The 13252-nt window shown below is 42.5% G+C and overlaps 1 protein-coding gene across 1 annotated transcript; it reads right to left on the bottom strand.

The window, feature by feature from the left end:
* Positions 1–3887: 3887 nt before the first annotated feature.
* On the bottom strand, positions 3888–5959 carry LOC118079472 (uncharacterized). The gene is made up of 2 exons (XM_035103659.3): positions 5872–5959; positions 3888–4934 (listed from the first exon to the last, which is right to left on the bottom strand). Exon 2 carries the CDS (start codon positions 4924–4926, stop codon positions 4417–4419), a length of 510 nt encoding a protein of 169 aa, XP_034959550.1. The 5' UTR covers positions 4927–4934; positions 5872–5959; the 3' UTR covers positions 3888–4416.
* Positions 5960–13252: the final 7293 nt, after the last annotated feature.

Below are 13252 nucleotides of genomic sequence, written 5' to 3'. Positions count from 1 at the left end.
AGGTGAGCTAGGCACCAACACAGCTCCGTAGAGCAAAGCCTCTGATCCAGCCACGAGTGGTTACCTTTCCAGTACATTGAGCCGATTGAAAGGTGAGGAGGAGGATCGGTTTATTTTGATTCATTTAATTCAGCAAAGCGGAAGGGGGGAAAGGAAGTCTACTCCCCTTTTTGGGTCTTCGAGCATAAAATCCATACAAGTGAAAGTGCTGATGAAGTTTACTTTGAGAGACAAGTTATCTAATGAACAATAAGGTCCAAAAAGTTTTACACAGTTTTCGTTTATACAGTGGTGCCTCAACTTACGAATTTAATCCGTTCCGAAGGCACCTTTGTAAGTCGAAAAATTCGCAAGTCGAAAAACACAATTAGAAACGCGATTTCCCATAGGAATGCACTGGAAATGGAAAAAATTCTAAGTCAAAGCAACCCCATCTAAAAATCCGTACGTCGAAAAATCCCTATCTAAAACCGCCGCAGGTTTTTCCTGGATGTCGAGACATTCGTAAGCGTGTGGCCATTACGCCCATTCATAAGTCGAAAAATTCAATTGTTGAGTCGTTCGTAAGTTGAGGTACCACTGTACCAATCTCAATTTTTTATTTTTATTTAAAAACAAAAACAAATGAACTTGAATTCAATTTGAACTTGAACTTATCTTATGGCGCTAATGAACTTGACTGAAATTGAAGGTTAAACCTGAGGAGGATTACAATGTTATTTAATGGAAGAATACTATAATTTTATTCTCTGGAAGAAAGAGAGGACTGACTCTCTGAATTTCTTTTCACCTTTGGACTTTTCAGAGTGCTGAAGATACCAAACCTAATGGAGTTAGAATTGTGGACTTTTTTTTATTAAAAGGCACCAGCTGGTTAAAAATCAAGATTGAAAGAAGAGGACTACAATACCCATAGCTAATATTGGACTAAATCGGATTTAAAATAAAAACATCAATATTATAGTTTTATTTATATTGGATACTAAAAATTACTTTGGTGTGAATGGATTTGAATATATAATTGTCAAATTTTGTACCTGTGAGCAATATGGGAGGAGGGGAGGAAAGAGGGTAGAAGTACAGGTTTTCTCTACTGAGTCTAGCGAAATGACCTTGACAAAGAACTGATAAAGTTAAAAGTAACACTTTCCTTTGGTGGAAAAGGACTCTTTGTTTTGAAATTTAACCATGTAGAGGAAGCTGGGGAACAGGGAGAGAACTGACCCCCTTCATACCAGTTTAGAAATGGCAGAAGAACAAATGCCAATGTTAAAACAAGCCAGCAATGCCATAAGACAAGAGAACATAAGATCTGGATTACATGATTTGTTTTTAGAATTTAAAAGAGAATTGTTTGATCAGATAAAGGAAAATGTTCATAATGCAGTTTCTCAAATTTGGAAAAAAAACCAGCTAATTTACTTTCAGAGGCGGTGGGACAATTTAAAGAGGGTAATGTACAAACAGGGCCGGTGCGTCCATTTAGGCGAACTAGGCACTTGCCTAGAGCGTGTAAATGGAAGGGGCACAAAACCCCCGTACCGCCACCGCCCTCTCACGGCGCGTGCTCGCGCTCCTCCCGCCTATAGAGGAGCAAGGAGCGAGCGGTGGCGGCGGCAGCACCCGTAGCTGAAGCCTTCAGCTAGGGGTGCTGTTGCTGCCTCCGCCGCCACTCACTCGCTGCCGCCAGCGCTGAAAAGCTCACAGCATCCCCTCCATAGGCGGGAAGCGCGCGAGCAAAAATGAGAGCTCATCGCCCTCCCGCCTATGGAGGGGACGCTGGGGCGTCAGCGGCGTTGTGCACGCGTCATGACGTGCATCGCACGTGTCATGGCGCATGTGCCGGGGGTGGCGCCAGAAGGTGATTTTGCCTAGGGCGCAAAAAGCCCTAGCGTCGGCGCTGTGTACAAACCACTAAGGTGGGAATAGTAGAGAAGTGAGGTTCCAGGAAAATGCAAGGGAAAGTAAGGGTAGTCCAAGATAAAAATGGCACCCTGTGTGAATTAATTTGGGAGGCTCTGTCTGTGATGAAGATGAAACTGGAAGGGAGGGCAAATTGTATGAAAGGCTACTATATGTGGCCTGGGAAATGACATATAAAGACTTGAAAACAATGTTGAAAATTATTTTTGTTAAAAAAACGGAAGCCATTATATTAAAAAAAGGGAAATGTTCAATGCATATTTTTCAAGTGTTTTGTATAGATTTCCCCATCAGCAAAACTTACAAAAATCACTTGTATTAAGATGAACAAGGTTTTAACATTGGATTGTTAAGAATACAGTGGTACCTCGGGTTATGAACTTAATTTGTTCCAGAAGTCCGTTCTTATCCCGAAACCGTTCTTAACCTGAGGTACCACTTTAGCTAATGGGGTCTCCTGCTGCTGCCACACTGACACCACACGGTTTCTGTTCTCATCCTGGGGCAAAGTTCTCAACCTGAGGTACTATGTCCGGGTTAGCAGAGTTTGTAACCCAAAGTGTTTGTAACCCAAAGCGTTTGTAATCCGAGGTACCACTGTATAAGGTTATATAAGGTAAAGGTAAAGGGACCCCTGACCATTAGGTCCAGTCGTGACCGACTCTGGGGTTGTGCGCTCATCTCGCATTATTGGCCGAGGGAGCCGGCGTACAGCTTCCAGGTCATGTGGCCAGCATGACAAAGCCGCTTCTGGACGCCGTTTACCTTCCCGCTGTGGCAGTTCCTATTTATCTACTTGCATTTTGACATGCTTTCGAACTGCTAGGTTGGCAGGAGCTGGGACCAAGCAACGGGAGCTCACTCCGTCACAGGGATTCGAACCGCCGACCTTCTGATCAGCAAGCCCTAGGCTCAGTGGTTTAACCACAGCGCCACCTGGGTCCCCATAAGGTTATATGGATGTGCATAAATAAGCATAAAACAAGGGAACCAAGAGGGGGAGTGGAGGAAAGTCAATTGAGTTAAGATATATGATTTGTTTGTGATGTGTGTTTTTTTTCTCTTTTTTTGTCATTATAAAATTAATAAATTGAGTATTTTTTTAAAAAAAACCCAGAAGATCTGTAACACCATGGAAACCTCTGCCATATCTTCTCTTCTATTGCTCTTCTCTCAGGCCATGGGCAGCCTTCCCAGCATCAAAGACACCAGAGGTATTAGAAGATTTGGTTAAATACTTTGAGACTAAAAAAAACCAGTGGTCAATTTTTATAGATATTTGGTATCAGTAAATCAATTTGATATACAGAATCTAAGAAATGAATGGAATGTTTTTTAAGTGTTCCTCTAATCCAAATTTGAGGGACGCGGGTGGTTCTGTAGTCTAAACCACTGACCCTCTCGGGCTTCGTCCGAATCCCCGCGACGAAGTGAGCTCCCGTTGCTCGGTCCCAGCTCCTGCCAACCTAACAGTTCGAAAGCTCATCAAAGTGCAAGTAGATATAGGTACCACTCTGGCGGGAAGATAAACAGTGTTTCCGTGTGCTGCTCTGGTTTGCCAGAAGTGGCTTAGTCATGCTGGCCACATGACATGGAAGCTGTACGCCGGCTCCCTTGGCCAATAAAGCGAGATGAGTGCCACAATCCCAGAGTCGTCCGCAACTGGACCTAATGGTCAGGGGTCCCTTTACCTTTAAGCCAAATGTGAAGTCCCCCCTATTGCTGAGCATCTTAAAACAACAGTGATAACCCTCTCTTGATTTCTTGGTTCTATGCCTTATCAATATTCTCTGCCGGTACACCCATGATATCTCTCTCACCTCCTCCAGTCTTATGGTCTTATGGTTGTGATCCTGAACCGGCTTACTTTTGAGTAAGTTGCATTAAAAGGAACTTATTTATTGGTAGACATGTATAGCATTGTGCTGCCACAGAAAACAAAACCAGAAAGTTGGTGCTATGATGCAGAAAAAGCTTTATTGGGAATTTCAAACAGTAAAAGTATTCAATTGAATACTAAGAATACTGGAAGATAATAAAGCAAAAAAGAACACATTTCAGTGAACAGCTTCTCCTTTAGAATTATTTTTTTCAGGCTGGAGGAAGAGTAGGGGGTTCCACATTTATAGAACATTCTTTCCACCTTCCTTTACTTTAAGTCCCAATTACACATATTTACACTTGGGTGCTAATTTCATGGACATAGTGAATGGATCTTGTGCTTTTCTTCCTGATGGGATTTGGTGTGTTTTAAAGAGATATAGGCAAATAAATATCATAAAGGAACATAACAAGCAGGGGAAAGTAAAGTAAAATTAAACTGGAAACAGCTGCATGTTCTAGATGGGCCTGATTACAAGGGATGCAGAACACTCTCCCAGCTTCCCTTGGGATTGCCTAGGGAGTTAGGGTGCTCAGCATATCTAAAATAAGACCTAAATAGTCCATCCCAGATCTCATTTTCTTTCCTCCTTGCTGACAGACCGTGAGAGCTTAGCAGGGGGTATAGCAGATGCTGCCTCTGCGCCCCACAAACCCATAACGGCCACGGCCCCCCAAAGCACCAGAGCTAGACCCCAGAAGACCGGCACCACCATAGAGACCTCTGCCAAATCCACTGCCAAATCCGCTGCCAAATCCGGATCCATAACCACCAGCAGCACATGGGGTGTTGCCTCCGACAGACACAGGCTCGCAACTGGCAGAGAGGATGGGTCCTGGGATGGTCACGATGGAGGCGGGTGGCTGGATCACGACCTCTGCTGGTGGGATCTGGTTGACGCATGAAGGCTGGACTCCAGAAAGAATACCAAGGCTAGCAGAAGGGACGCCGGATCCAACCAGGGCACCGGAGCCAAAGCCATAGCCAGAACCATAGCCAAATCCACCGCCAAGGCCACCGCCAAGGCCACCGCCAAAGCCACCAAGACCGGCTGATCCAAAACCAACGACTGGGGTGGAAGCACAAGATGGGACAGCGCAGGATGGTCCACAGGAAGCCATGGTTGAGTCTGGAAAGACATAGGCAGGCACATATGTAACATCATATCCAAGAAACAAGCAATGAAAACTATGGGTTGCATCCAACTACCAATCTGAGTAGACATGTCCATTGATTTAAATGGGTCTCATGGGGGAAAAAAAACTTTGAATACATGGAGAAACATGGAATACAGCCCTATGTATTCCCAGTGACACAGTATATCAAGAGAGGGAAAGACCAAACCATATAATGAGCATCTTCATTTCCCCCCCCCCCCATATCTGAAGGACCAGGAAAAGCGGTAGGGACATTATTTTAGTTCAACAACACCTATGGACTCAAGGTTGAAACACTGGTGCAGGGAGTTCTGACCAAATGATCTAATGGCCAATTCCATGATGGTTATGCTCTGCCTCACCAGTTACAAGCAGCATGCTTCTGCATACCAGTTGCTGGCAACTGCAGAAGGGGAGATTGCCATTGCATGTGGGTCTTACGGGTGGGTTTTCAACAGGCATCTGATTGGCTTGTGTGGGAACAGGATCCCAATCTAGATGGGCCATTTGCCTGATCAAACAGCAGCTCTTCTTAAACCTTGCAACATATACAAGGTTCAGACTATTTATTGAGGTTCTTTCAGTGAGTGTAGTGGTGAAAACATGGCATAGAATGGAGTTAGACACTATGCAAAAGCTTCATTTAAGTTGTATTAACTGGACTCAGGATGTCATTGGCACCTCCCCTAAAATAGTCTAGGGTAGGAATGGAAACTCAGAAGATGCCCCTGTTCCATCTGCCTGAAAATCAAATTATCTACCATTGAGTTATACCCCTCACTGAGGTTTCCGAAAGGCTGGCATTCCCATCCCTACCTTGGAGATGCCAGGGATTGAACTGGGAACCTTCTGCCTGCACAGCAGATGCTCTGCCCCAGAGCTACAGCCCTTCCCTTAAGGATGACTTACCTGTCTCTTGGAGGAGCTGGAGATGAATGAGAAGGTTTGTCAGGTGAAGCTGTAGAGAGAACCTGGAATGGCATGAGCTTTTATACAATTTTTCCAGAAGCAGTGTCAGTTAGGAAACGCCCCGTGACGCTCAGAGGCTTTAATCAGCGGCAAACTAATTTCTTTTTATGCATCATGAGATCTCGTTAATGCTATTACTCACAACATGTGAGGGAAATAATTAACAACTTGTCAGTGTTCTTCCCCCCCCCCCCACTCACTCCCAGAATGGCTTATGGGCATTTCTAGTACACTTTTTCCTTTTCCCGCCCATCATCTGATCCTCCTGGGGAATGTTATGAAATGATTATGTATCTTCATCAATCAACATTGGTGTTCCACCATTCCAGGTGTCATAGTTCAGTGGCAGAGCACCTGCTCTGTATGCAGAAGGTTGCCGGGTTCAATCCCTGGCATCTCCAGGTAGGGATGGGAATGTCCATTCTGAAATCCTGGACAGTTGCCCTCGGTCAGTGTAGACCAGGGGTGGGGAACTCTCCCTATTTGGTTCTATCTTCCAGCACCAATGCCAAGTACATCCTTTGAACGCAGAAGCTCTCAGATTCAACCCCTAACTTTTCCAGGTAGTGCTGAGAGAAACCACCATACGGAACCCTGGGTCACCACTGCCAATCAGCATAGACAATACGAGCTAGAACCAATGGCTTCGCCTAGAACCAATGGCCTGACTTGATCTAAGGCAGCTTCCTATATTTCTATAAACATTTTCTTTGAAACTTTGACACTGTGGGAGCAGTCTGCCTAAGGGCCCCTTGCTTGGCTGGCTTACCCAGACTGGCATTTGTGGCAGGAGGAGAGTAAAGACCCATTGACACACATGCAAATAAAACATACAAAAATATAATTGAAATAATTGAAATAGCCAGGCTTCTCTCCAGCTCTATGCTTTATGTTCGCCTTATAATATTTGGCATGTGCCATTAAAGACACAAATGCCTCAATTTCACTGGGTCTACCCTTGGTATCTCTTCATTGGTTCTAGGGATAAGTGAAGCTATCCATTTCAGTCTCTCCTTTATCCAATGCTAAGTTCTGTTATCCAAATTTCTATATAAAGTTGTGAAATTATTATTATTAATTATCATCATTATCATCATCATTATTATTTTTTAAAAAGCACCTTCAGGAAAATTCATCAGCATTTTAATGCACATTGCTCTGAACTTACATACAATATACAAAATAGTGTTTTCCCCAGTCTTTATATTTTCCTTTGTCTAATGCATGTTTGCATGTTATTTTTTTTCAGGAATGTAAGCATTCACCCGCATTTTACAGGTATTTCTAATTTTGTATGTGTGATGCCAGTTGTTTGATGATGGTAATTTTGTATGCATTACTTAGCTGGAGAACAGCACTGCAAAATTCAGAGAAGTGCAAATTTCGGAGTATGCTTTGCTGATTGTTTCAGCAATGTGATTTAGGTAGGCTTCCCTTTAAATGTGATCTGTGCCAATTTTCTCTCCCATACCTAGAAGGGATTCATCTTTTTAAAACAAACAAACAAACAAACAAACAAACAACCCCAGTTTGAATTGTGTGGGTGGGAGATCTTGAGGGGCACATCTTCTGGGGGACAAAGCACACACACAAAATACCTTGCCTCTTCATTCATTTCCTTTTCCCATTCTCAGCAAAACAAAATCAAACCTAGACAATCCATGTGTTTGGGGGTGCCCTGGAGCTTAAACATGGTGACATACCTGCTGTTTAATTTGCTTGTTTCTGTCAAACTAATTTTGAGAGATCAGAACCCCGATTAAGGGAATGAGCACTCTAATTATACTGGTAAGAAACCTGTCCTGCCCGAAATCTAAAATGATTAATATTAATTTCCACAAATCAGTGCATCAGCAGCCTGTCTTGTGTTTGTGTGTGTGTGTGCATGTGTGAAAGAGAGAAAGACGAGACAAGTGACAAAATGATGCTGTATTGACTTGATCTTTATCATTTACAACTTAGCTGTCAAGGCAGCATCAAGTTAATGACAGGGTCTCTCTCTCTCTCTCCCTCTCTCTCTTTCTCTCTCGTCAGGAGAGAGTAGCTTGGAAGAAATAGTTTACCCAAGGTAACAATAATCTATAACTCATCCAGCTGGCCTCTTTTACATCATTATGGTTCTTCAAGCCCAGCATCTTCTTCACAAATGTAAGAAAAGGCCTGCTAGCTCAGACCAAAAGCCCGTCTAGTCCCATGGCATACCCTCCAACATTTCTCAGATGAACATTGGTACGTTCTGTTCTACACCAGGAAGCTTCTCCCATGTTTGATCTCCCACCCACATATGCGTCATATATACATATACATCTGCCACCTTGAGCCACTTACAACCTCTCCGCCAGGGAAGGGGAAGTGGTAGAGGAAGTGTAGAAGTGTGATCAGTCCTCCCTTCATATTGAGGCCATGACGTATAGCTGCGCTGAAGCGGTGATCGCTCAGAGATTGGGGGATATCGCCAGACAGGAGGACATAGCCCGCGTGAAATCTGGGATGTTTTTAGGGGAGCAGGTGTATCGGGCTGCACCAGCCCATTACCTGGTGGATATCCACTACATGGAATACCGCAGACTACTTACTGTGGCCAGACTGAATGTTCTTGATTCGGCGGTTTTGAGGGGAAGATTTGGAGGAGTCCCATACGGTCAGAGAATGTGCCATTGTGCCTTAGGTGAGGTAGAATCCACAGAACACATTTAACTGAGTTGTCCCTTTTATAATGATTTAAGGCAATATCTTATAACCCCATATTTATCTCAGTTTAGTTCCCGACTAAGAGAATGGCAGGCACCATATTTGCTAAACAACCCCACTGGGAAAATACCCTTCTCGGTGGCTAAATTCCTCTTCCTGGCGCTCAAGTGTCGGAAATGTATAATCGAATGCCTTGATGTGGGTTACCTGTAGGAGGTTCAGTAGCGCGGTCATACTTCATTTATTTATCCCTCTGATGCCTTCAGTTTTATATTTTTATATTTGTATTGAGAAATGTTTTTTCTTTCTGTCTATCGGTCGAATAAAGTATATTGTATTGTAACCTCTCCGCCAAATCTACCTCACAAGATTGTTGAAAAGAAAAAATGTGTGAGGGAAGGTATCATGTGGAACACCTTCAACAGATACTGTAAATGGAACAGAATAAAATTGTAGCTGTGAGCTGCCTTGAGTCCTTGTTAGGGGAAAAAGACACAACAACAACAACAACAACAGCCAAACAACAGAAACTTTGAGAATGATCAGGAACACACCAGGGAGCAAATCCTATTGAACTTAGTTCTTTTTAAAAAATAATATTTATTATGCAATACAGACACTGGAAAGAAAAGAACATAGCATTAAGTTTATGGTGTTATTTTACATGATCTTAATGTTGGAAAATGCCCTGGGAAGGCTACAAACTTCCCATGTCTCCGGAGCATTCCCGGTGGCTCTCTCTGGCTGTAAAGCAGATGTCAAGGCAATAAGTAACGCTTTTACTTTTAGAAGACAACTGAAGGCGGCCCTGTTTAGGGAAGTTTTTAATGTCTGATGCTGCACTGTTTTTAATATTCGGTTGGAAGCCGCCCAGAGTGGCTGGGTTATAAATATATTATTATTATTATCATTATCATTATCATTATCATTATCATTATCATTATCATTATCATTATCATTATCATTATCATTATCATTATTATTATTATTCTCCTTCAGTCCAGAGCAGCAGGTGATAAACGACTCTTCTCCTCTGAAAAGAGCAGGCCAGACTTCTGGCATATCGTAGCAGAAGAAAGACTCATTTGTAGTTCTAAAACTACTTTATTTACAGTCTTATATACAGAGGCTCCATCAGTACGTCTGTGCTCTTTGAACACCAGTACTTAACTGCGTAGTTACACAAAAGTGATCAACCCCCCCCCCATACATTAAATAAAATAGAAACATCGTCACCCGACCCCACCCCCCATCCCCCCCATCTACCTCTTTTCCCCTTTTCTTCCCAATGTCTCAACAAATGAAACTCACCTGTAAAAATGCTACAAGAGACATTGCACATACTTTTGTAAATCAAGAAAATCTTTAATAAAAAAACAACAACAACAACTATAGGGACAAACTTTAAAAAAGAAGAAGTGAAACTAACTTCCAACAGTACCGGTACTCAGGAGGAAGAGATAAGACAGACTTCCTTTCTCACGGTCTCTCAGACACTCACATGATGTACACAAATCATAGTACCCCTCGCTGGAGCAGCTCGGATAGATAAAAATCCTAACACTTAAAACATTGGCAGTCCATATAGGTTCTCCAAAGACAGGTTTGTGAGGCTGATGGAAGAGCTTCACTTTCTTTTCCCCTTACATATAAAAAAGGGGAGACCAGGTTTCATCAAAGGTATTTCCCTTTATAACACCATTTGCAACTCTCCTAAGTCCAGCTAGTTATCCTGAACTAGCTACATCCCAAATTTTATTGAATTATGCCTCCATCCAGGATTTCCAGTGATATGCTATCACTAAATGTGAGGCTACCAGTAGAAAGAGAATTACCGGTAAATCTTTATACTGGATAGTAGGGTTGGGATTAGGCTGCATCAACAGAAATATAGTGTCCTGATCAAGGGAAGTAATATTATCACTTTATTATGCCTTGGTCAGACCACACTTGGAATATTATGTCCAGTTCTGGGTGTCACTATTTAAGATACATATTGACAAGCTGGAAGATGTGCAGAGGAGGGTCACCAAGATGACAGAAGGTCTGGAAACCAAGCCTTAAAAGGAAAGGTTGAAGGAGCTGGGCATGTTTAGCCTGGAAAAGAGGAGACTGAGAGGAGATATGATAGCCACCTTCAAATAACTCAAGGGCTGTCACATGGAAGATGGAGCAGACTTGTTTTCTCCTGTTCCAGAGGGTATGACATGAACGAATGGCTTCAAGTTACAAGAAAGAACATTCCAACTAAATATCAGGAAGAACCTTCTGAAAGTAAGAGCTGTTTGACAGTTTCTCTTGAGGTTATTGGACTTTCCTTCCTTGGAGGTTTTTAAGTAGAGGTTGGGTGGCCACCTGTCATGGATGCTCTAGCTGAGATTTCTTCATTCTCTGGGCGGCTTCCAACAGAAAAATGAAATGAAATAATCGATTAAAGATTAAAAGCCTCCCTAAACTGGGCTGCCTTCAGATGTCTTCTAAAAATCTGGTAGCTGTTTTTCTCTTTGACATCTGATGGGAGAGCGTTCCACAGGGCGGGCACCACTACCGAGAAGGCCCTCTGCCTGGTTCCCTGCAACTTGGCTTCTTGCAATGAGGGAACCACCAGAAGACCCTTGGTGCTGGACCTCAGTGTCCGGGCAGAACCATGGAGGTGGAGACGCTCCTTCAGGTATACTGGACCAAGGCCATTTAGGGCTTTAAAGGTCAGCACCAACACTTTGAATTGTGCTCAGAAACGTACTGGGAGCCAATGTAGATCCTTCAAGTAGATTAAGTACAACCTGTGCAAACTTTAAGCTTGTCTTGCATTAAACCCTGGGAAAAACACATTCAGATCATTTGAATTAAATAAACTGAGCATTTTAGCAAGCACACACTACAATTTTCTTTATGGGCAAATAATTACAAGCAGTGCAAAGTGGCTCAATTAATGCTGGAATGCAGGATTGCATGGGGTCATGGCACTTAACTTGCTTTCTTGGTTTCTTCTGATCTTGTCAACAATTTTGGAAAGCCATCAAGAATCCTCTAGCAGGAAACCCAAACAGCCAACACCTGGTACCTGACACCAGCGGAAGGCATCAAAGCATGGAGATGATCCTCTAGCCACAAAGTTGCTTGTGGGGTTTTTTCCTGTTAAGATTGCTGACTCTGGAATTGCCCTGTGAGGTTCACACTATTCAGCTGATCAGGCAGCAACAGCGCCAGATTCACGCATAACCTAAGCAAGCTATAGCTTAGGGCCCCACTCTCTTGGGGCCCCCCAAAAAAATTAAAGGAAAAGAAACCTGGGTGTACATTTCCAAAATATAAGATAAAAAACAAATAAGGTCTGCTGTCCCAATGAACAGTGATAATAATAATAATAATAATAATAATAATAATAATAATAATAATAATAATAATTTATTATTTATACCCCGCCCATCTGGCCGGGTTCCCCCAGCCACTCTATGGTGATACTATGGTGATACTGATATTATATAAAAATGCATTGTATTAACTACAATTGCATTGTACAGGTTATAACACTTAATTTCATATTAATATACTGTAGCTATTTAGAATGATTCGTAGTTTGCATCATATATTTACACCTATTATTATTTCATGTTATAGCAAGTTTCTAGTGACTAGATTATGAGTCTTTGTAAATTGTGTTTCTAAAGGAACTTTTGTTATTGCCAAATGCCAATGTGTTTGCCTTATTAAGTTTGTTATGAATAAGAAATCCTTTTAAGTTAGAGCTTAATTTAACTATTAATATACTTCTTCTTAATTGTATTTCACTATTAATATACTTCTTAATTGTATATCAGTTCAACAATTACTTTTATAAAATACATATTTTGTTATGTGCAAATGGCTTTAGATACCTATTAGATACCTATTAGGTCCATAAATTATCATAAAGCATATATTCAACACACACAAAAACCAGTGATAATTTGTTGTTGACAAAGGGCAGCTGGACATATAAAGGGCCCTGTTACCTTCAGCAGCTTAGGGCTTCATCAAACCTAAATCTGGCCTTGGGTGCCACCGACAATATCCATTTAACACAATCACCATGGCTTCCCCCAATGAATCCTGGGAACGGTGGAATTGAAGACTATGAATTCCAATCTCTCTCTGTTTCTCATATTCCCCATCTTAAGTTGAATTCATCTGATTCAGTCTGCATTTTTTTAAAATATATATATAGGCCCATCTCATCTATATAGGTGAAGCATCATTAAAGGTAAAGGTAAAGGTACCCCTGACCGTTAGGTCCAGTCGTGGACGATTCTGGGGTTATGCACTCATCTTGTTCTATAGCCTGAGGGAGCCAGTGTTTGTCCGCAGACAGCTTCCGGGTCATGTGGCCAGCATGACTAAGCCGTTTCTGGTAAACCAGAGCAGTGCACAGAAACGCCGTTTACCTTCCCGCCGGAGCGGTACCTATTTATCTACTTGCACTTGACGTGTTTCGAACTGCTAGGTGGACAGCAGCTCGGGCCGAACAATGGGAGCTCACCCAGTCGCGGGGATTCGAACTGCCAACCTTCCGATCAGCAAGCCCCAGGCTCTGTGGTTTAGACCACAGCACCACCCGCGTCCCGCATTTAAAGCATCATTAGGGTGCTGT

The sequence above is a fragment of the Zootoca vivipara genome, chromosome 16 (assembly GCF_965207765.1).
Source record: "Zootoca vivipara chromosome 16, rZooViv2.hap1.1, whole genome shotgun sequence".
NCBI lineage: Eukaryota > Metazoa > Chordata > Lepidosauria > Squamata > Lacertidae > Zootoca > Zootoca vivipara.
Note: the sequence above shows the minus strand (reverse complement) of the source record. Positions and strands in the feature narration are given on the sequence as shown.